Source organism: Sus scrofa, chromosome 6 (assembly GCF_054392235.1).
Source record: "Sus scrofa isolate SSC_HxYL_T2T_F1_AM1 chromosome 6, Sscrofa_HxYL_maternal_Yorkshire_Landrace_v2.0, whole genome shotgun sequence".
Classification (NCBI taxonomy): domain Eukaryota; kingdom Metazoa; phylum Chordata; class Mammalia; order Artiodactyla; family Suidae; genus Sus; species Sus scrofa.
This window is the reverse complement of record NC_139388.1, coordinates 139,878,249-139,902,994: the sequence shown is the minus strand read 5'-3', so window position 1 is coordinate 139,902,994 and position 24,746 is coordinate 139,878,249. Positions and strand designations below refer to the sequence as shown.

General features: G+C 38.0%; 1 protein-coding gene across 18 annotated transcripts in view; it reads left to right on the top strand.

Moving 5' to 3' along the window:
* The window catches only part of MIGA1 (mitoguardin 1), an 89,673-nt gene extending 66,056 nt beyond the window's left edge, over nt 1-23,617 (top strand). For 6 of the 18 annotated variants that reach the window (XM_003356422.5, XM_084964639.1, XM_021096449.2 and 3 more), the window contains 8 exons: nt 5,946-6,064; nt 6,315-6,387; nt 6,954-7,040; nt 8,976-9,074; nt 12,883-13,017; nt 14,485-14,538; nt 17,866-17,982; nt 19,559-23,617. In XM_003356422.5, coding sequence (XP_003356470.4) covers nt 5,946-6,064; nt 6,315-6,387; nt 6,954-7,040; nt 8,976-9,074; nt 12,883-13,017; nt 14,485-14,538; nt 17,866-17,982; nt 19,559-19,777 — 903 coding nt within the window. In that variant the 3' untranslated portion in view covers nt 19,778-23,617. Of the gene's footprint in view, nt 1-5,945; nt 6,065-6,314; nt 6,388-6,953; nt 7,041-7,894; nt 8,013-8,975; nt 9,075-12,882; nt 13,018-14,484; nt 15,407-17,865; nt 17,983-19,558 lie in introns of all 18 variants that reach the window. The other 12 variants (XR_014807922.1, XR_014807926.1, XR_014807920.1 and 9 more) reach the window with 8 other exon arrangements.
* The last annotated feature ends 1,129 nt before the right edge of the window (nt 23,618-24,746 follow it).

The window sequence follows — 24,746 nt, the reverse complement described above, 5'->3', positions numbered from 1 at the left end:
GACCAGTGCCCCAGTTTGGGGATTAATTACCAGAGTCCTGAGTCTCCTAGGGATTAAATCGGGTAGAAGGCATGTGTCTTTGTGTTAATCTAGATTAGAGCCTTCTAAATCATGGGAGTTCCACGCCTGGGTTTTAAAGGAGGCTCCAGCATTTTAGGAGCCACCTTCTTAAAATCCAAGGTTTATGGGGGTGGTTTTCTGGAGGTCTTGGGCCTTAGAGTTAGTCCTGTGAGAACTGAGTTCCAAGGGCTAATCCAGGGAGCTGTCATTTTGGTATTTAATTCCAAAGCATCATATGTTAGATAAGGAGGGACTCCTGGCTTGAGCGTCTCCCAAAAGCAGCAGGTACCGTCTTTCAAAATAAAAAGAGAGTCCTGCTTGGAGAAACTGTCATAGAGAAGTCTCCATAACACACGAACCCTGATCTGGGCTTCAAGGCACCAGGGAGGACCATTGAGGACGCCTACACTGACAAGAAATGCCCCTTACTGGTAATGTCTGCAGCTGAGGGCAGATCCTGTCTGGTATGGTGACCAAGATGAAGATGCAGAAGACCTTTGTTATCTTCCGAGACCACCTCCACTACATCTGGAAGTACAAAGCTTCCAGAACTGCTGTAAGAACACGCCCATGCACCTCTCCCCTGTGCTTCTGCTTCAGGGGCATCCAGAGTGGTGACATCATCATGGTGGGTGAGTGCCGGCTCCTGAGCAACGCTGTGCAAGTTCAACATGCTCAAGATCCCCAAGGTTGCCAGTACAAAGAAGTGATTCCAGAAATTCACGCTTGTCCGCTCCCCCAAACAAAATAATGTTATTTCCCATTCAACAGCAGCAGCAACAACAGCAGCAAACATCTATTATCATTGTTATGAGGGTCATGAATTTGGAAGTGGCTTATCTGGGTTCTGGCTTGAGGTCTTTTGTGACGTTACAGTCAAGTATCTTGGCTGAAGCTGCAGTCAGTTGAAGGTTTGAGTGGAGCTGGAGAATCTGCTCCCAAGCTCACTTCCATGAATGGCATGTTGGTGCTACCTAATGGTGGAAAACCTGAGTTTTTATGGTATTATGGACTTTTCAGTAGGATTGCTTGAGCCTCTCCACAACGTGGCACCTGACTCTGCCGAGAGAGTGAGACAGAAGCAGTGACTGTCATGATCTAGCCTCAGAAGTCACATACCATCATTCCTACGTGTTATTGGTCACACAGGTTAGCCCTCAACAGCATGGAATGAGGTGTGAAATACCAGGAAGAAAGAATCACTGAGGGCCATTTTAGAAGGTGGTTATTGTGTGTTTATATCCTTTTTTATTTCTTTTTCTATAAGTGAGATAGGGGATATAGTCAGGATTTCACTCTAAGTCCCATTTGTAATTTTAGTGGTTATTTTGAAAGGAAAATGTAAATTGGAAAAACAGTCCACGTTAAAATCGAACTTAGACTATGTAATGACCCAACTTGTTCCAGTTTTAAGGTTTCAGACATTTCTTTCATGATTGTTCAAAGGTCTTTAAAAATATTAAGGCACATTTAGCAAAGTCATTGCTTGTCAAGGAAGATGAAGCCCAGTCCCTCTTGCATCTTATGGAGGGCAAGGGGAAAGAAGTCTAGGATGTTTGAAGTCTGGAGCTAATCCCCAAACATGGTTTTCACTGATTCCTTCTTGTATGGGTTTTATCTACTTTGTCTGTTTTTATTGTTGCTGTTGTTGTTATTGACTTGTTTGATTTCTTACATGGTCATTTTTAGGATACTTGTGAACTATAGGAGATAATAATAAGATGTGCTAGTGTTTTGGTGTAAACCATTATAGTATTACTTTTCTTGTTGAAAATATTGAAAAGTATTTGAAATGTTCCCTTTTAGGGAAAAAATAATTAAGAAATAAAGGATGCTCCCGACTGTTAGTCATCAAAAAAAAAAAAAAAAAGAACCCTTTTTCATAGGAAATTGCATGTTTCCATATGCTCAGATTAAACTGGGTTACCAACTTCTGCTTCTGAAGTAACACCTCGGCTCTAGTAAAGTGTTAATCTTTTTCTGAAAACTTTTAAAACGTTTTTGGGAATTTTGGCATATATTTTAAAATGAGAATTTAAGTCATTTTAACGATTTACTTTTTGCTTTAAAAAATTTGTCTTATGATTTAAATCCCTGTTTCTGAGTTGTCATTGTGTCTTAGGAAGAGTTGATGATAATGTTAGCTAGTATCAGATCTTCAATATAATGTATTTTCACAGTTGGAAGCTTATTTTAAGTCACCTCAGTCAAACCAACAAATAAGTAGTATAGACTAAATCAAGACTTGACTCTGGGAAGTTCCTGTTGTGGTACAGTGGAAACAAGTACAACTAGTGTCCCGAGGATGTGGGTTCGATCCCTTGCCTCTTGCTCAGTGGGTTGGGGATCTGGCATTGCTGTGAGCTGTGGTATAGGTCACAGATGTGGCTCGGATCCTGCCTTGCTGCGGCTTTGGTGTAGGCTGGCAGCTGTAGCTCTGATTCGACCCTAGCCTGGGAACTTGCATATTCTGCAGGTGTGGCCCTAAAAAGCAAAAAAAAACAAACAAACCAACAACAACAAAAAAAGACTTGACTCTGGAATCTCTCGTTAGATTTGCTCACTTCTTATTAGTGTAAATTATTTTATGTAGAGTTTAATTGAAGCTCCAGTTTCCTCCTGAGAATTTTTCTCTACTGGTAGGTGTACATATATCCCGTTTGTTTTGGCAGTGATCCAAAACTTTAATATCTAAAGAATTTCCACTCCAGAGGGTTTTCACTGGGGCGCAGCAGAAATGAATCTGACTAGTGTCTATGAGGATGCGGGTTCAATCCCTGACCCCACTCATTGGGTTAAGGATCCAGCGTTGCCGTGAGTTGTGGTGTAGGTCGCAGATGTGGCTCGGATCCCTCATTGCTGTGACTGTGGTGTAGGCCAGCAGCTGCAGCTGAGATTTGACCCCTAGCCTGGGAACTTCCATGTGTCGCAGGTGCGGCCCTAAAAAACAAACAAAAAGAATTTCCACCTTAAGTAATTTTTTAAACTGTCGGGTTTTTTAAACCTCAAAAACACTTTGCTTTTGCATAATGTATTTTTCTTAAAATTATGAGGGGAGAGGTTCCTCAGTGGCCTGGCAGTTAAGGATCTGGTATTGTCACTGCTGTGACTCAGGTTCAGTCAAAAAAATTCCTGGCCTAGGAATTTTTATATGTTGCAGGTGCTAGCAAAAAACAATTTTATTTGTGTGTGTGTGTGTGCATGTGTGTAATATGGAAATATTACTTAAAGCAGACAGTATGTAATGTCAGATATGGTCATTGTTGTTTACCTTTTTGTTTTTGCTTGTAGACTAATAGATTTTTGGATAAGGTTGATAGAATACATACAGTTAAATATTTTAAAGTACAAATAAACTCTGGAATGACTGGTTTTAAGTTCTAACATTTAGTTGTGGGACTTGGGGCAAGTTCTTGCTAATATAAGTCTCTGTTTATCTGTAAAATGTGGATTGATAATAGCACCTGCTTTTTGAATGGTCGTAAAGAAATGAGATAATCAAGTTAAAGGATTTAGCACAGCACTGGGTGCATATGAAGTGCCAGAACTACACTATGGAGAAACACTTCTGGAACAGTAGAGTAAAATCTACCAAAGATCTCTGCAGAAACAATGAAAACACTGGCAAAAATTGTCCAAATTGTCTAAACACTTGTAAAAATTCAAGGAGCTTGGCTCCTTGAAAGAAAATGGCTTAAGAACAGTGAACTTTGTAAATTTTTAGCTCGTTCTATTCCCATCCCTCTCTCCACAGTAGTCTTGAAAAACAGCAGTTAGAGTTATGGTAAACTGAAAATCAGGGGCCCAACAGCCACTAGAAGAAACTTAATGGCTTTGGAGCTTCCCTAAAGTGTCATCACTAGAGAATTGTCACTATTTGACCTGTATGGCAGTTCCTTACAAAGCTCCATTTCTGGGACTTGTCTTTGTTTGACCTGACTTGCTCTGTGCAAAATTTCTATCCCTAGGGTCTTTGTTGAAAATAATCAGTGGTAATTTTTTTTTACCATTGCAGCTTCCCGAGGTTGTGATACCCCTGCAGTAACAAGAGGCTGACCAAAAAACTTAAAAGGAAAAATCAGGCAACGAGATATTTATAAGGAGCTTTGAAAAGTTCCATTATATTCATGAAAATCTAGAAGGCCACAAACATGTGCAGGGCTATGCATATGTCCAGCAAAGACGTCCCTAACCTCACCTCTGACCAACCTTGATGTTCTACACATCAAAAGTTTAGGCAGCCAGAAGAAGAAGAAAAGATTAATTGGCATTTATCAAAAGTAGAAGCTTTTGTGCTTCAAAGGACACCAACAAGAAATGAAAAGACAATAGAAGGAGAGAAAATGTCTGTAAATGATGTATCTGATAAAGATCTTATATCCACAATATATAAAGAACCGATACAATCCAATAATAAATGGAAAAATAACCCAATTTAAAAATAGGCCAAGGATTTGAGTAGACATTTTTCCGAAGAAGATATACATGGGCCAATAAGGAGATGAAAGATGTTCACCATTATTAGTCATTAGAGAAATTTAAACTACTTTATACCCACTAAGGTGGCTATAATAAAAAAGATGGATAATAACAGTTGTTGACAGGGATGTGGAAACATTTGATTATGATACATTGCTAGTGGGGATGCAAAACCATGCAGCCCCTTTGCAAAAGAATTTCCTCGAAAAGTTAAAGTTACCATCTGACACTTCTAGTTTTGGGTATATACTCAAGGGAATTGAAAACATAAAAAACATATAACACAAATGTTCAAAGCAGCCTTGTTCATGGTAGTCAAAAAATAGAAACAATGCACATGTCTATCAGTTTAGGAATGGATAAACCAAATGTGGTATATCCATACAATTCAGCCACAAAAAAGAATGAAGTACTGATCGTATGCCGCATTATAGATGAACCTTGGAAATATCATGCTTCATGAAAAAAAGCCAAAGACAAAAGGCCTCATATTGTTTGATACCATTTATATGAAGTTTCCAGAGTAGGAAACTCCATAGAAACTGGAAGATTATTGGTTTACAGGGCCTAGAGAGGGGAATGAGGAGTGACTGCTAACGGGCAGAGGGTTTCTTATTGGCATAGTAAAAATGTTCTGAAAATAGAAAGTGGGGCTGATTGCACAACCCAGTGAATATACTAAAAAAAAAAAAAAAATTCCAGTGAATTGTCTACTTAAATGGGTGAATTTTATGGTATGTGAATTATATCTCAATAAAGCTGTTATTAAAAGCAAACAGTCCCTACAGTGTTCCATTTAAATGGGTCACCTGGTATTGGAAAATAAAATCACTCCAGAGTTTTCCTGCCTCACTGGCAACTCTATAGTGTTTGCAGTTGTTTTTTAAAGAACTGTCAAAAGGCTGGAATTCCATTTGTAGAGTTGTTTTGCTAGCCAGAGGTGCATGACTACTTTTCAGTTATACAAAGTTTGGTCAAAGCTACATATAAGGAAAAATTGCCTAGAATTAGCCACACTGAGATTATTTCACTGTTTTTATAGAAAGTCTTACTTCATTTACAATCATACTTTTAAGCCTTCTTTGGATGATGAAGTCCTCTTTTTTTTTTTTTTTTCTTCATTGCTTCATCGTCAGTTATTCTTCTTGGTGCTTTTCTGTGCACCCTTTGAATTTAAATAGTTGAATTCAAAATGAACTAAGCTTGTTATGAAGTGTTACTATTTTTTACAACTGAATTTTGAAATAGAATGAGTTCAGATCTTACTAGCTGTAAAATTTTATTGAATTACTTTCACATTTTGATCAAGTTGAGTATATCTTAATATTAGCAAGATCCTATTGTCTATTTTTTATAGTTTTTCATTTTGCATCAGTGTAGTCGGTTTTAACCCGCTCTGTTCTTAGCTTGCAGAACACAAAGAAGTACGACATACCTACAGGCTGGAGTCTCTTTGCCACTGTCCTTTTTACGAGGAAGCCATGCATTTAGTTGAAGAAGGAAAAATTTACTCAAGAGTGCTTAGGTACTATGCTTATGTTTATGAAAACTATTAAGATGCTATTGCTATGTTTGATATTTATTAAAAATGTTTATGAGAATAAGGGAAATATGTTTTTAGGCTCAAAAAAATTTTTTACATGCTTTGTCAGTATTGAAAAGACATGATGTGTTTTTTATTAAGGTCCTGAGGTTAAGCCTTATTTGAGTCCAAATTTTACAGTAGGCTTGATCTTAAATGCACTTTAACAGTTGTCTCCCTGTTTATTACTTAGAACTGAAATGTTGGAGTGCCTAGGAGACAGTGATTTTCTTGCCAAACTTCACTGTATTCGACAGGCTTTTCAGGTATTTTTTTTTTTAACATTAAGTGACTTCACTCAGCCACTCATCCCCACCCTCATGCTGTAGAATCCAGCTGCATATAAACAGACTGCTCTTTGCTCTTTATTATCCTATTCCTAATGGCAAATAAGTCCACTAAGTTTATTTTTCCTGCCTGCTGTCTCTCTTCATTTGTCATCCTCTCCTATAACTTCCCATATCTATCACATTTTGTCAGGATAGGATATTTTGATGCTAGAGATGTATGTGTACAAATGGCTACTTAAAATATAAATCCTCTTTTTTATTATCTATTAGTTTGTGTTCTAGCACATTTTTCATTTGAATTATTTGTGAAATCATTGATTTCCTAAAATGAAAAAGGCTATTTAATAAAAATGTCTTTATTGTTTGATGTTTTGGAGCTATATAATATTTATTTTGATGTTCTAATATTAATTGAATAGAACTTAAATTCAGATTTATCTTCCTTTAATCTTTTTTTTTATCATAGGTTCAAGAGCTCTGTGTCCATTCGAGTTAATTATAGATCTCTTTTTTTCTTTGTTTGGGCTGGATTTTTTTTTCAGGTAATTCTTTCAGAATCAGCCAACAGGATCTTCCTTGCTGAAAGTGGGAGGAAAATTTTATCAGCGTTAATTGTAAAAGCACGAAAGGTAAACTTTTCTGTTGGCAAGTTTTTTTATTGTTGTTTCAGTGGAACCCAAGGTTAAAATACATTAAATTTTGAATAGAATAAAATTGTTTATTTCTTTGTTTTGCTTTGCTTTTTAGGCTGCACCTGCAGCATATGGAAGTTCCCAGGCTAGGAGTCGAATTGGAGCAGCACCTGCAGGCCTATACCACATTCATAGCAATGCGGGATCCGAGCTGCATCTGTGACTTACACCACAGCTCATGGCAGCGCTGGATCCTTCACCCACTGAATGAGGCCAGGGTTAAACCTGCATCCTCATGGAAACTAGTCAGGTTCTTTAACCCGCTGAGCCACCAAGGAGAACTCTAAAATATAGTTGTAGATAGTTAACGAGTTTCACATATTAAAAATAAATAACCCAGGAGTTCCCATCATGGCTCAGTGGTAATGAACACAACCAGTATCCACGAGGTTATCCATGTTTATGGAGTTGCAGTGAACTGTGGTGTAGGTCTCAGATATGGCTCGGATTCTGCATTGCTGTGGCCGTGGCATAGGCCAGTAGCTGCAGCTCCAGTTAAACCCCTAGCCTGGGAACTTCCATGTGCTGCAGGTGCAGCCCTAAAAAAAAAAGACAAAAAAATAAAAATAAAAACAAAAAAATAGATAACCCAAAGAGCATTGATTTCTACTTGGGTTGATTTATTTTCTGTGTATAAAGTTCACACTGTTTTTGGTCAAGTTGAGAAATTATTCCCAATTTGCTATACAATATGTGAACATAATGGTGAGAGTTATCATTAGATCTGCTACTAGGCCACCACTGTTGTTATTTCTGATACCTCTTCTCTTACGTCCTTCAATCCCGTTCAGTAAGAAGTTTCCAGGAACTAGTGTAGCTCTCAGAAATCTGGAAATACAAACTGAGCTTCCTCTTACTTATCATCATGGGACTGAATGAGGCAGAAGCAATGGCAAGAACCTTAAGATTGTAAGGAACCATTTTCCTTTATGTGTAGAATGTGTCTGGATGATGAAAAAAAACCTCAAAACAGGCTTTCCTTAAGGCATTTGAACACGAGGGTTTTCAGACTCTCTCCCTTTAAACCTTAGTTTCCACATCTGTATAATAGAATTATGTTTATGGTACCCTATTTTAGAGTGTTCTTATGATGATTAAAGGAAAAGTATAATTTTAAAGTGTAAAATAAATATAGGGTGATATTGCAGTTCCCTTCGTGGCTCAGCAGTTGGTTAATGAACCCAACTAGGATCCATGAGTATTCGGGTTCCATCCTTGGCCTCGCTCAGTGGGTTAAGGATCTGGTGTTGCTGTGAGCTGTGGTGTAGGTCACAGATGAGGCTTGGATCCCGAGTTGCTGTAGCTGTGATGTAGACCAGAGGCTACAGCTCTGATTGGTCCCCTAACCTGGGAACCTCCATATGCTGTGAGTGCAGCCCTAAAATAGCAAAAAAAAAAAAAATATATATATATATATATATGTATATATATATACACACACACATACATACATACACATACACACGGTGATGTTAATTACTTGCAATTCACAATGTAAATCTTATGTTGCTTTCTTGGCCTTTCAAAGACAAACCCACTGATTTGAACTAGAGTTTCTCCAAAAGAAATAGAACTGCATCGAAAGTATCACACAGTATCTGCTGTCCTGAGTTTTCATTTCAAGGACTGACCTAAATAGGCATACATGTTTGAGTAGTAAGCAGTTTGCTTATGACATTTGACTTATATTTTCTTAGTCTTCTTTAAAATGTTGGACCAACAAAATATTAAATGAATATGGCATACCTAATGGAATGGTTACTAATAGAATGAAAATTTAACAAACTTGCTTAAAGAGTAACTTATTTACTCTGTAGGCTTGAGCCTTGTTAAAAAGTTGAGTTTAGCACTAAAGTATGTTTTCTTCTGCAGAATCCAAAGAAGTTTGAAGATGTTTTTGATGAAATGATCTATTTTTTAGAGCAGACTGATCACTGGGATAGTACTGAAATGGAACTTGCTGCTAGAGGAGTAAGTTCGCATTTTTATAATATTCTGTTTAGTTATTTACACATAATATTTACATAATTTGAGGCCACTGTTTCCTTGTCTTTGTTTAATGACAGTAAAACCAGTTTGTGGTGGTGGTTATGACAAAGTCATGAGCAATAGCAACCATATTCTTTTACTTCGGGGCAGCAGTTGAAAGTCATATTTTTTACAAAGCCCTTCATTCATTCCTTTCTTCCTTCTTTCCTTCTAAAAGTCAAAGAACAGGTGCTAGCTAGCAGGATGGTAATGGTAGCCTGTGAAGGATGGTTTCAGATTGGACAATAGTAGCTCAATGGGGCCAGGGGATTGGCTACATACACAGGATCAAACAAATAATTAAATATGTTGAGAATAGTCAGAGCCAAATTTCTTGCTGTCAGAAGGGAAGTATAAAAAGCCAGGATTAGAACTGGAGCTGTCAGTGTGAATTCATAGTTTACAATTTAGATAGATAGATACAAGAAAAAATATAAGGGTTTTCATATACGTAAACATACATAAACTTCCTTGCTCTATTCACTGAGAGGGTCTGGGAACAGCAACACCTCAAAAGAAAAATTATTCCAGGAAGTTCCCATTGTGATTCAGTGGGTTAAGAACCCAGCGTAGTCTCTGTGAGGATGCAGGTTAGATACTTGGTCTTGCTCAGTGGGTTAAGGATCCAGTGTTGCTGTGAGCTGTGGCTTAGGCTGCACATTTGGCTCTGATTTGACCGCTAGCCCGGGAACTTCCATATGCTGCAGGTGCAGCTATAGAAAGGAAAAGAAAAAGAAAAAAACTATTCCTTAGAACATAGATCTTGGCTTCCAAGTACCACTGTCTTCTAGAAGGAAATAGGACTCCTTGGAAAAATGGCTGATTCCAGCACTGAGATAGGGAAAGTACATAATGAGCCTGGAATATTTTGTTGTAATAGAAGCTTAAAGAATGAATTTGCAAGTGGCTGAAAAGCTTTCTAGGCAGAGAAAACAGGTGATGCCAAAACATAGAGGCATTGTCTTTCCTTGTCTGGTGCTCCCTCACTCAGTGAAGAGACCAGTATGCATTCAGTTTTACAGGCCCGGACCCTGGGACTCATCCTTTACACCTCCTTGGTCCTCACTGACTTGATCATATTCATGTCTAAGCTTTGCCAGTTTAACTCCCAAATCCCTTTCAGTTTCTTTACCTTTTCTTTTTCCTTTCTTCCTTCCTTCCTTTCTTTTGCTTTTTAGGGCTGCATGTGTGGCATATGGAAGTTCCCAAGCTGGGGGTCGAATTGGAGCTACAGCTGCCAGCCTACCCCACAGCCACAGCAACTTGGGATCCAGGCTGCATCTGTGACCGACCTACACCACAGCTCACGGCAACAATGGATCCCTGACCCACTGAGCGAGGCCAGGGATTGAACCCGCAACCTCATGGATACTAGTCGAATCATTTCTGCTGTACCACAACGGGAACTCCTCTTCACCTTTTCTCATATGCCGGTCCCATCGAAGTCTAAGTAACTCTTGTGCTTCCCTGGACTTTCTCAGGGCTTTTGCATTCCCTGATTCCTTGCCTGTTCCTCCTCTCCCTGCATCATTCTTGCTTCTCTGTTCTGCACTCCACATTGCTACCAAAACAGTCTTTAAAACATACCAATCACAATACTACTCAGCCATAAAAAAGAATGAAATCTTGCCATTTGTGATGACATGGATGGACCTAGAGGGTATTATGTTAAGTGAGATGTCAGAGAAGGACATGCTGCACGATTTCACTTACATGTGAAACCTAAAAAACCAAGCAAATGAATAAACATAACTAAACGGACACAGAGTCATGGATACAGAGAACAGGCAGATGGTCAACAGAGGGGAGGGAGGCAGGGGGAGGAAAAAAGTAAGTGAGAGAGATTGAGGTATGAACTTTCAGGTATCCAATAAATGAGCCACAGGTATGAAATGCACAGTGTGGGGAATATAGTCAATAATGATGTAATGTCTTTGTATGGTGACAGATATAACTATACTTGCATTGATCATTTTGAAATGTATGAAAATATCAAATCACTGTGTTATATACCAGGAACTAACACAGCATAGGTCAATTGTACTTCAAAAACAAACAAACAATTTCACAGAAAAAGAGATCAGATTTGTGGTTACCAGAGGGAACAGAGGGTCAAGGGAGGGGGAAATTAGATGAAGGTGGTCAAAAAATGCTCACAGAGGGAGTTCCCGTCGTGGCGCAGTGGTTAACGAATCTGACTAGGAACCATGAGATTGCGGATTCGATCCCTGGCCTTGCTCAGTGGGTTAACGATCCGGCGTTGCCGTGAGCTGTGGTGTAGGTTGCAGATGCGGCGCGGATCCTGCGTTGCTGTGGCTCTGGCGTAGACCGGTGGCTACAGCTCCGATTCGACCCCTAGCCTGGGAACCTCCATATGCTGCAGGAGCGGCCCAAAGAAATAGCAAAAAGACAAAAAAAAAAAAAAAAAAAATGCTCACAGACTTCCACTTAAAAGATAAGTTGGAGTTCCCGCTGTGGCGCAGTGGGTTAGTAATCCACCTTGTCTTTGTGGTGGTGCCGGTATGATCCTTGCCTGATTCAGTGGGTTAAGGATTTGGCACTGCCTCAGCTGTGAGCAGCTTCGATTCAGTCCCTGACCTGGGACCTTCCACGTGCCATGGAGGTGACTGAAAAAGAAAAAAAAAAAAAAAAAGATAAATACTAGAGATATGCTGTACCACATGTTAAAGATAATCAACACTGCTTTGTAATGTATATGAAAGTTGTTCAGAGTTCTCATCACAAGGAAAAATATTTTTTCAAATTCTTTAATGTTCCGTCTGTATGAGGTGATGATGTTCACTAAACTTAAAATTATTTCATGACGTGTGTGAGTCAGATCATGTTGTATGTCTTATGCTGTCTGTCAATTATATCTCATTAAAACTGGAAGGAGAAATAAAATAATTCACAAGGAACTGAAGCTAAAAATCAGATCCGATCATTCGTCTCCCCTCTACCACTATTCCCAGAATACTGTGGGGATAAATCCAAAGTCACCAATTAACACGGGCCATAAACTCTGTGGGCGCTAGCTCTGTCTCACTGCTGGGTGCTCGCATCTATGCCCTCTGCCGTAGAGAGCTTCAGCACACTTTCAGCGGTCAGCTCTGTCTCAGCACCACTGGGTTCTCTCTTCCCCTCAAGTCCTTGACAAGGTGCTTCCTGTAGCTGTCTGGCCTCACCCCCTGAAAAAAGCCCTCACTGACCTTCAGTCTGAATGAGAAGCTTCATCATAAGTTTTCACAGTACCCTGCACTTTTTCCTTTCTGTGTTTACCACAGTTTTAATCATGTATTTGTGGAATTCTTTATTTCTGTCTGTTTTCCTCACTACACCCTAAGCATCTAGTTTGCTTAGTGTAGAAGCCTGAGCACCTGGTACAGCATATTGCACCATACAGGATATGCATGAATGAAAGAGCAAGGGATTCATGATGTGGTGGTAAAGACAGGCAGGTACACCAGTGGCTAAACGACAAAGCAGAGGATGCCAGAAGACCCCTAGACCAGAATGGAGGGGAAGATTAATTTCACCTGATGGGATCTAGGAAGGAACAGCTGTCATGTGAATTATAATTTTGGATGGTTAGTTGTTTTCACAGGTATCTCTCCTCTTCCTCTTTTTCTGTCTTAGATGTAATCTGATTCAACTAAAAACATCCTGCTATTGTAATGTATGAAGCCTGGCTCAGACTTTTTTTCAGCTCTGTGTAATGTTAATTGCTGTTTTAACTCATAATTTAATGCAGGTGAAAAATCTAAATTTTTATGATGTTGTCCTGGATTTTATATTAATGGATTCCTTTGAAGATTTAGAAAACCCACCCACTTCCATACAGAATGTAGTAAATAATCGCTGGCTAAACTCCTCCTTCAAAGAAACTGTAAGTGGTGGTTTACCTTCTTAGTGGTAACTGTTTAAATTTGATGAAAACTAGAACTGGGAAGATGAATAAGATTTATATATAATCTGCCTGTAGAACATTATTGGGGAACTGAGCTCATCCTTTGGTACTGGGATCAGATGTATATGATGTATAACATCTTTGTGTGAAGTGTCCCTTTCGGCTCTTCTATCGGTCCCTGCCTTGACCTGGAGGACCCAGTGTTTCTTCAGATCTAAAACAACAACAACAACAATAACAAATTCAGGGTTCATATTAGTTCAGGCCTGACAAAAATTGTCTGTAACTGAAATGGCTCTGAGGCTAAACTGAAATATAGCAGCTTCAGTAGAAAGACAGTATATATGTTTTTGGAGGAAAACATGGAGATTCTTGTTCCCAAGTACTATCAAAAATTAGGGCAGAGGAGTTCCCGTCGTGGCGCAGTGGTTAACGAATCCGACTAGGAACCATGAGTTGCGGGTTCGGTCCCTGGCCTTGCTCAGTGGGTTAACGATCCGGCGTTGCCGTGAGCTGTGGTGTAGGTTGCAGATGCAGCGCGGATCCCACGTTGCTGTGGCTGTGGCGTAGGCCAGTGGCTACAGCTCCGATTCGACCCCTAGCCTGGGAACCTCATATGCCGCGGGAGTGGTCCAAGAAATAGTAAAAAAGACCAAAAAAAAAAAAAAAAAAAAAAATTAGGGCAGAAAAAGAGTAGGCATACACAAAGATAAAATAGATTTAAACTATATTCTTTACCTTGTTTTTAGTTTCTATTATTTTTCTTACTCATATCTCTAACATTTTTTTTTTTTTTTGGTTGGGCTTAAGTGTGTATCTCGAAGTAGGTGGGATTCATGATGAAGTTCGAATGCTTTTTAAAAATGTTCCAATTAGCTATTTCACAATTATTTTGGAAATTCCTGATACTGCATTTTAAAGCATTTTTAATAAATCCACTCTTCCCTCAAAGTGTGTTTTAACCATAAAGGTTACATATCCCCCATTTCTATAACTGATTTGGGGTAGTGACCTTGATCAAAGTTGGGTCATGCCAGAGTAGGGTCATATTTCTTCAAGATCCACCTGGGTATTTTTGTCCCTGTCATGGTTGTGTTTCTTACTTCTTTGTTTGAATAAAGCTGTTGGCCCTACTCACAACTATTTCCAGCAATACTATTCTTGAAGAAAAGAATTACTTGTATTATAATTACCAAGTTCATTGGCTACCAGGTTCCTTGGCCCCCAAGCCCAGCCTTTTTCTTTTAGTGGCTATTTAATTTTAAAATTTATAAATACTTTTTTTTATATTTACAAACGATAGAAGGAACATGGACTAGTTCTTTTTAGGAGTTAATGTTTTAAACACTTTAGAACTTTGAACTTCTAATAAAAGTCTCTTCTAAATGGAAAGTTTATATAGTTAATAGATTTAAATCTTGCTTTTTCTCCTCTGTAAATGTTTAGGCCGTGGCTTCAAGTTGTTGGTCAGTATTGAAACAGAAAAGGCAACAGATGAAGGTAAAATTCATTATATCTTGCACTTTTTTGTAAAGTAATTTGAGGCTCCTGTAAAAGAAACATCTAAGTCAGTTCTTGGCTGGGGATGGCAGCTCGAAAGCACTGTCCCTCAGGCTGATGAGTGACCTTTTAGAACTGGCTTGGCTTCTCTGTTTGTGAAGTCCTTCTCCCTCTTCCTGAACATTCTCTATAGCTCAGTGTAGCCAGTATGGAGGCGTGCAGGGAAGTGGGCTAGAGTTAGAAACAGCTCTAACCGGGGCTGTCGTTTTTTGTTTTTCACTTAGTGATATTGTAAGATTTAAAAAATGATTTAATATGGTATATTCCACTTCATGTAATCCAATTGGGAAATGATGATTTGATTCTTATAGCTGCTTTATTCAGCTGAGAGCACCTACCAGAAACATCTCCTGCCCCCATGCTCCACACCCTCCACCCCTCTTACCCACTGCGTGCTGCTGTCACCAGGCACTCCTGTGCTAATGGGATAACTCGGAGTGAGACTGCCTAGTTTCAGATGTCACTCACCAGCCATGACCTCAGGCAGGTTGCTTAACCTCTCTCTGCCTTAAGTTTCCTCATCTCTAAAAAAGAGCAGAGTATCTGCCTCATGGGTTTTTTTTAAGGATTATATGTAAAGTGCTAAGAATAGTGCTTGGCATAGTGCATCATGTAAGAGTTGGTTATTTTTATGTTATTATTACTTGCCCACTGACCTGTAGCATTTTATCTTATCCACATTTGTAAGCCTGATCCTTATAACTTTGAAACAAGCGCATTGCCAAGTGTGAGAAGCATAATCCTCACAGCATCTGCAGCAAGTGCTTGTCAAAAACAACTGTGGAGGAGTTCCCTTGTGGCATAGCAGGTTAAGTATCTGGTGTTGTCACTGCAGTGGCTTGGGTTGCTGCTGTGGTGTGGTATTGATCCCTGGCCCAGGAACTATTAAATGCCCTGGGCACAACCAAAAATAAAAAAATTTTCTTAAATAATTCTGGACACCATGTAGTTGAGTAACTCTTGTATAAAAGATGTTGTACAACGAAGTATTGTGCAACATGGGGAATATGGCCAATATTTTGTAATATCTGTAAATGAAGTGTAACCTTTAAAAATTGTATTAAAAATGATTCCAGGGAGTTTCCATTGTGGCATAGCAAATTAAGAACCTGGCATAATATCCATAAGGATGCAGGTTTGATCCTGGCCCTGCTCGTGCATTAGGGATCTGGTGTTGCCCTGAGCTGTGGCTTAGGTTTGCAGACGCGGCTCAGATCTGACATTGCAGCTATGGCGTAGGCCACTTCATAGCACAAATCTCATACCTTAGAGTAGTCTTCTTTCTATATCTATAGAAAGAAGAAACTCGGAAACTCTTTCCTGTACTGGGAATGCCATACTCCATCCCCTGTACTTAAATAAATCTTACCTACTATTGAGTTCAGCTCACACTGCTCCTTGATGAAGCATGACCCTTCTGCTTTGGCCTATGCTAACTTATCTGTCTGAATTCCTAACATAGTTAATATATATAGTTAACTAGGTATAGGATTTAGAATTTTAATACATGCAGAACATCTCTTAGACTACAATTAGTGTATCCCTGGTAACTTGTTTGCCTTCACTACCTAGCCATTACGTGGGAATTAGGACAGGTTTTTTGTTGTGTTTTTTTAGGGCCACACCCATGGCATATGGAGGTTCCCAGGCTATGGGTCTAATCAGAGTTACAATTGCCAACCTACGCCACAGCCACAGCAGCACCAGATCCGAGCTGCATCTGCGACCTACACCATACTCATAGCAACGCCAGATCCTTAACCCAATGAGTGGGGCCAGGGATTGAACCCACAACCTCATGGTTCCTAGTCAGATTCATTTCCATTGCACCACGACAGGGACTCCTAGGACAGATTTTTTTAACCCCTCTGATGTCTCACTTTTTACATGTTAAACTGATGTTAACACAGCCTACTTTTAAGGAACATGTTATTAAATTAAGTAGAACTGGAATATAGTGGGTATTATCTGGAATATAATAGGTATACATTAAATGGTAACTGCTGCTGTATTTTCAAATTGAAGTTTAAAAGGTATCTTGGAGGCCTGTAAAATAGAAAATAACCCCTCAAAGAAGCTGAATCTTAATGCATACTTATCCCCTGTAGATGCTGTATGATGAGACCCACAGAATGTTATTTAACAAGGGAAATTTAGAAAGTTAATAAACTTCCAGAGTTTCTTAAATCACAACAGTAGGTACTACCATTTCACAAGGAGGGGCATTACATAATTAAATGCTTCAATAATATCTGGTTCCTTAACTAAAAGTTAGACTTCTAGTAAGCATATTTTTTGCTTAATCATTTAAAATCCATTTTAGTCTTTTTCAAACAATCTGATTGATTGAGTAGAATTTCTTAAATTCTACTGAACTAGTTGAAACCATGGTAGATCTCATTAATCCTAAAAATTATACTACTGAGAAACATTGTAGCATTCTTGTTATTGCTTAGTTATAGCACTGATGTGATTTTTTTTTTTATGAGGTAAAAATGCTTTTAAGAATAATTTTTTTAGGAGTTCCCGTCGTGGCGCAGCAGAAACGAATCCAACTAGGAACCGTGAGGTTTCAGGTTTGATCCCTGGCTTCACTCAGTGGGTTAAGGATCCAGCGTTGCTGTGAGCTGTGGTGTTGGTCGCAGACGTGGCTCAGATCTGGCATTGGTGTGGCTGTGGTGTAGGCTGGCAGCTACAGCTCTGATTAGACCCCTAGCCTGGGAACCTCCATATGCTGTGGGTGTGGCCCTGAAAAGACAAAAAAGAATAGAAATGTTTTCAGCACATTGAATGTTGGCTAGGATATGAAATCTACATAAAGCATTCTGTGGTTCTGAAAGTTACTTGTAGGTTTATTAACTGTCTTACTAGGCTGGATAATTATTGACCTTTGGTCTGTCTTCAAAAAAAAGCTGGTCATATGATGAATAGCATGCAAATGCAAGAAAGTAAAAATAGGAGTTCCCGTTGTGGTGCAGTAGAAGCAAATCCGACCAGTATCCATGAGGATGCAGGTTCGATCCCTGGCCTTGCTCAGTGGGTCAGGGATCCAGCTTTGCTATAAGCTGTGGCATAGCTCACAGACACGGCTTGGATCTGTCATTGCTGTGGCTGTGGTGTAGGCCAGCAGCCATAGCTCCGATTCAACCCCTAGCCTGAGAACTTCCATATGCTGTGGGTGCAGACCTGAAACGCAAAAAAAAAAAAAAAAAAAAAAAAAAAAAGAAGAAGGGAAAAATAACTTGATTCTCCTTTATTTCCCAACAGATCCCAGATGGATTTTTTGCCCATTTTTATGCCATTTGTGAGCACATCAGCCCAGTCCTAGCCTGGGGCTTTTTGGGTCCTAGAAATTCTCTGTATGATTTGTGTTGCTTCTTTAAGGTATTTCCAGTTATCGAATCATTTCTTTTTTCTAAATTGTAAAATGAATAAGATTTTATTCTGTTTATTTTTGCCTTTGTAGAAGAAAGAAGCTTATCTAATGTTGTAAAGTTAGGAAAGTCACCAGGTGCCAGTGGAACCTCCTTAAGTAGTTTTGGTGCTTTATCCTGGAGAAGATTCAGCAAGTCTGTCCACCTTAATCAGCTCCTTCTGTAATGGATACATGTTCTCATATGTGTTATGTTAAACAAGTTGCTATAGACCGTTCTTCATGCCCGGACACTTTTTGAAATTTATAAAACAAGTAACATCTGTCTCTATTGCACATGTGGCAATTTAGAAATAAGTTATGGGGGGGGGGGCAAGGTAATAGGAATGATAAAATCCCAGCTGTGAGAAATAAGATGGAAGTTTAAAAATGGTGTCTCAGTGTCAGCAGTTTAAGTTTACCCAGATACAAGTTGTAGCTCATTGCCGAATTTTCTGCCTGGCACAGTGCCAAGAAAAGTCTCACTGTTTAATAGTCCTGAATTTAGGCTGAGTTTCAAGGAGCACAGAAAATAAACATAATCAAATGTGAACTAGAAAGTTTTTGATGTTGAAAGTTTAGATGTTTCACTATACCCTTCATTAAAAAATTAAATTATTTTATTTATGTGCTGTTAATGTAGTATTTATGTAAATGGCTTGGGAAGTGTTTATTTTACTGTCATTGAAAATTCATTAGTTTTAGATGAGTTTACCTCTCAAATGAAAGGTTAAGTGGGAAAGGTTTGGACTGGGAATGAAGTCTGCCATTAATGAGCAGTCTGACTGTGGGCAAATCAAGCTTTGTCCTCCTTTAAATCATCTGTAAAATGAAGGACTTGACAGTTTGATTGCCAGTGACCCTTCCATATATAAAACCTAGTGAAATCTATGAAGTGCCGTCTTAGTATTTCTTAACATTTGACTTCTCTAGGATAGAAATTAAACATTTCTAGTTTTTGTTCTTTGGAATTACTTTTTTTTTTCCTATCATGACGTAACATCCTGAGGCTTACTACTTAGTAGTATACAACTTGCTTAAGTTTCAGCATAAGCATTAAGTTACTGAAATGAAATATCCTTCACGATCTTCCACTTGAGACCTGAAATTACTTTAATTTTTTTGTGTCTTAACTTTTTTTTTACAGAAATATATGCATTTGAAATTTGTAAGTTACAATTATTGGAAATAGTTTACCCTTCTATAGTAAAGTAGTGATAGTGCTGAGGTAACACTGGAAACTTCAATTAGTGGGAAAGGACTAATAGCCCCTTGCATTTATACAGTGCTTTAGGCATTTTCCATAGATTTTTTTTTTTCTTGATCATTACATCAGACCTGAGGAGTAAAAATGACAAGTAGTTTTATCCCTTATTTTATAGAAAAATAAAATGAGACCCCAAAAATGTTTAATCCTTTTCCAGTAAGATAGGAAGTTAATAGTGGAACCGGCCCCTAATTAAATATCTGGTACCGTAGTAGTAACTATTTCAATGTAATATAATTTTGTTCTAATAAGTGCCAATTTGTTTTGTTCTCATTTTCCAGAACCAAGTTCTTTTCTTTCTCAAAGACATCTTTGATTTTGAGAAGGTGCGCTATTCCAGTATAGAGACTTTGGCCGAAGACCTCATGCAGTTACTCATTCGCCGCACTGAGCTTTTAATGGCCTATCTTGGAGCCGATGCCCTGAGGCATACGAGTAGCTGTATAAGTAGTCATGGTCCTGTTATGCCCAGCAGCCTTTTGGAAGCCAAAGTACAATAAGGACCTTAAAAACCAGACAATTTGTGTGTGCTATGAAATACCTTGAAAGGTAACTATTGATTTCGTACCATGTATTACACAGAACTGGTGGCTATGGACTCAGGGAGGAAAAAAAAAAAAGAGTCTAGTAAAGAAGGAGTGATTGTACTGTACTTGCACAGCAGTTCTGTCATTGGATCCCTGTGTAGTGTGTCCAAAGCGTCTCCTTACAATCCTTAGGTAATAATCATTGTAAAATGTTGTGTATTTTACAGAACTATTGCGTGAATTGAAACCAGTACTTTGGAGTTAATTGATTTGTCATTTGGAAGCTATATGAAATGTCCAGTTTCATGCTCACAAGCTTTGTTTTTATGCTTTGCACCTCGAAGATACATACTTTAGCCAAGACTTTTATGGCCCACATATGCAAGAATATATTACTCCTAGTGTCAACAAACTTTGCCTGAAAATGTGTTTTTAATTGTAACGTTATTCACTGTTTAATCAGGTTTAGACAGTAGTGGTGTTTAATATGTACTGCTTACATTATTGCTTGTGCATTTGCTTAAGTATTTGAATCAAAGAAATTGTAGTGGCCTAGTATCATTATAAAACATTTAAATGAATTGCCACCGAGAAGATGAAAAGTTATAAGTTTATATTAGATTTATTACAGTTTCCAAAATATATTACTGTTGATCCTGTATGTTACAATAGATAAAATGAAGAAATTTCTGTTATCTTGGTATAGGTTAGAGCATTTTCCTTGAATAAATATTGATGGAAAATATAACATTTATTAACTGATAGATTAAAATTTTTCCCGTGTATTTTGACACTGTCTCCCCAAATCTGAAGGTACTAATGTTGATATAGTACAATAATTTCTTTCTTCTCCTTCTACAAAACTGGCTTTTAGTTATTTCTGCAGAGGAACTTAACACACTGAGAATTTGTCATACCCATATTTTTAAAGTATTCATACTTTGACTCGTAGAGTAAGTTTTAAAGAAGGGTTTTTCCCCCCCTGAATATAGAGTTAAATATTTTTAATGGTATGGAGTATATTTCCTGTCCTTTATGGTGGATATATGAACAAATGGGTTATTCATATGAGTAAGATTTTTCAGAGTATATTAGATACTTCGAGATTTGTATTAATTTTGTGTCTAAATCGTATACCACTTATTTAGAGTGGCTGACTCAGTATATCAATGGATTGGATTTGTTGATTTTGCTCCTAAAGTGAGCTTTATCATTTTAGGAGTGTTACCCAGAAGGATATAAGATATATTTTTTGAAAAATGCATTTTTAGATTAAAGTGCCTAGTTTCTGGTTAATGAATGGAAAATGAAAAGTGAAGAAAGAGGCATAATCTTTTAAGGTTTTAAGTTTATGTGTGTGCCACATTTATGTAATATTAGTTACAAAATAGGAGATTCAGAATCTTTATGTTTGCATGTGCTGTGTTCCATAATGTGTAGGTTATAGCATTAAACAATATGAAATATTACTCTAATATTTTTTGAGTATGTAGCTCCTTGACTTTTTTTACATATATTCTTAATTTAACATTTGGCTGTTCATAATTCTTAGTAATGACGGAAGAGTATTTTTTAAAGTATCAAAACTTAAAATTCCATTATGTTAATATTTTCGTTTTTAATTTATATCCTGTGTTTTAGCTTCTTGTTGAGATACCATTGGCCTTGAATGATTCACACACATGCACACATGTGTGCACACACCCAGTCCCATTACTGTGTAAGCAAGGAAGTTATTGCTTATGTTAATTTTCTTGTTTAGGGGGGCTAAATGTTTTAAGCTGCGGTTTTATAAACAAAGCTATAAGTAAACTTAAATCCCTTTTTTATTTGAGGAAGCTATTGTTTGAAATGTATTTTGAGGAATTGCACTATTTAATAATGCTGCTACTACATGAAATAACCCCAGGGAATTTATTTGATCACTTAAGATGAATGGCTTTCCAGAAGGTTTTTTTACAATTTTTTTCTTCTTTTTCACACTTCACCTTAATAAAAGAGAAATTTCCCTTATTTAAATGGTTGGTTTGTCAGTGCCTGAGTTTGATTAGTTTCTGGTCAGTTCAGAAGCTACTACCTTAGTGAGATGCTTTCTTTGTGGCTTTGGACGAAAGAGATAAGAATGACTAAATAGGAGTTCCCGTTGTGGCTCAGTGGTTAATGAATCTGACTAGGAACCATGAGGTTGCGGGTTCAATCCCTGCCCTTGCTCAGTGGGTTAAGGATCCGGCATTGCCGTGAGCTGTGGTGTAGGTTGCAGACGCGGCTCCGATCCTGCGTTGCTATGGCTCTGGCATAGGCCAGCAGCTACAGCTGTGATTCAACCCCTAGCCTGGGAATCTCCATATGCTGTGAGAGCAGCCCAAGAAATGGCAAAAAGACAAAAAAAAAAAAAAAAAAAAGAATGACTGCATAAACTTGCAGGGTAATAGGTATAGGAAAAACGCTTTCTACTGTAAGGGAAGAAACTTGACTTTTCTAAAGAAACATCTCTTAAAAATGTTTCTGACTGCTAAAGTACTTCAAATGTATGTACCAATTTCAGTTTGCCTTGAAATTGGGTTGAACAGCTGAAACCATGTTTTAAAAAATTAAAAAGCTAATAAACTAGTAAGCTAGTCTAGAGCCTTTTAGGATAAAACCCTGTTTAACACTTACTCATGGTAGTATTACCAAAAATTGCCTTTGCCACATGAGTCCTGCCATCTGTTTCCCTATCTAAATTATAAGAAGGCCTTGAATTAGTCATGAGAAAATGGATTTTTTCCCTCCTCTGTTCTGGAAGAAAAAAGATAAGTGTTCAGTTGATTTATATTTGATAATTTTTTTTTTCTATTTTGGTTTCTTCACATCTTTGTTCAACCAAAAGTCTAGTTATTTCTTCTTGAAGGCTTACGATATGTTTAATTAAATGTCAAATGAGATTCTTTTTAAAAGAGGAGTCAAGTTTTCCAAACTGTTGCAGTCAGCTCCAGAGAACTTTTCCTCTCTCATAAAGAAGTTTGTTTATTTTTTGTTTGTTTGTTTTTGGCACTTTTGGAAGTTCCTGGGCCAGGGATCAAATCCATGCCATAGCAGTGATAACATCAGATGACTAATCCACTGAGCTACCAGGGAACTCCAAAGTACTTTTTATTTGCATCCATTTATTATGGTTCCATTAATTTATTGAATTACCTGACTTTATAAAAAATATTTTCAAATTTTTTCTTGCCTTAAGATATAACGTTTTCTACTTAAATGATTACCTAAGGAGTGATTCTTTACATTACAAGAGATTTCTTTAGTTTATCATTCCTTTAAACCTATGAGAGAAGAATGCCAAAGTAACATTTAATATACTTCTCTGCGACTTTTCATAATCAGAAATTTTAAATTATATTCACAACATAATTTGCTTTTATTTTAATGTGAACACGTATTAGGAAATTATTTAGAATTTACCTTTCAAAGTGATTATAAGAATTAGGCTGAGTTAAAATCTCTTTTTGTTTGGATTAATCAAATTTAGAAATATCTCTATATGTGAGACTAGGAATTTATGTAATCTGTGAGTAACGGAAATAAGGGTATCCTTTCTTTGTTTCTAATGATTGTTATTGTTTTGCTTAGGTTTGAGAACAACTATGTATTAGCTTTACTTGGCTGATGTCGGTAAATGTGTCTATTTCCTAAATGTAAGGACTGCACTTAATAATTTATGTAAACGTGAAACACTACAGTAGCAGAAAAAAATAACATCGGCACTTTAGCCAAAATATGCACTGTAACATGGATGTATTTCTACTACTGCCAAATAAAAAAGCAATGGTACTTCTTGCTGATGTATTGAATATACAATGTTTATATATGTTCGCAAGGTCACACTTGTCTCCTCAGACCTTACCCTGTGGGAGCCTTCGGTTTCCATAAGACCCCATATACAGGCATGGAGAACACAGACAGCTGCAGAAGTATTGAAATCAAGTGTAAAAGTATGTTTTCTTTATATACTAAGAGAGAAAACAGTTTTTTGATACGAATAAACTGGAAGTACTTGTGTTTTGTTTAACCTTTTTTTTTAAGGGCCGCACCTGTGGCACATGGAAGTTCCCAGGCTAGGGATCAAATCAGAGCTGTAGCTGCAGGCCTACGTCAAGCCACAGCAACGTCAGATCCAAGCCGCATCTTCCACCTATGCCTTAGCTTTTTTGGCAATGCCGGATCCTTAACCCACTGAGCGAGGGCAGAGATTGAAAGCATCCTCATGGATACCAGTTGAATTTGTAACCCCCTGAGCCATAGCAGGAACTCCTTTAATTAATAATTTAAAGTGTTTCAGTTAAAACTGCCATCAAACACAATGTAAGTTTATCATAGTGATGTACATGCATGCATCCCTATTCAGACATGGCCCTTGTCCACCACTTCTTGGTAAGGGTTCAGATACAAATAGTTGAGGAGAAGGGTTCTGTTTGTTTGTTTTTGTCTTTTTCTAGGGCCGCACCTGAGGCATATGGAGGTTTAATTGGAGCTATAGCTGCCGGCCTATGCCAGAACCACAGCAGCACCAGATCCGAGCCAAATCTGTGACCTACGCCACAGCTCATGGCAACGCCGGATCCTTAACCCACTGAGCGAGGTCAGGGATCGAACCCGCAACCTCATGGTTCCTAGTCTGATTTGTTACCCACTGGGCCACTATGGGAACTCCAGGAGAAGGGTTTTAACTAGATATAAAAATGCTATTCTTTATGTGGAACTTTTCATGAAAAGGTTTATTTTAGAATAATTCAACATGTACTGTATAGATAAATATATTTTTAAACTATTAAACATAAACTTAAGTATGTTACCTAAGCAAAGTGAGTTAAATCTTTTCCTAGCAAGGACAGAGGGATGGAGATGGAATGGGAAACTAGATCTACATCTCAGGGTCATCTTCTGTTTTCTTTGCCATCTG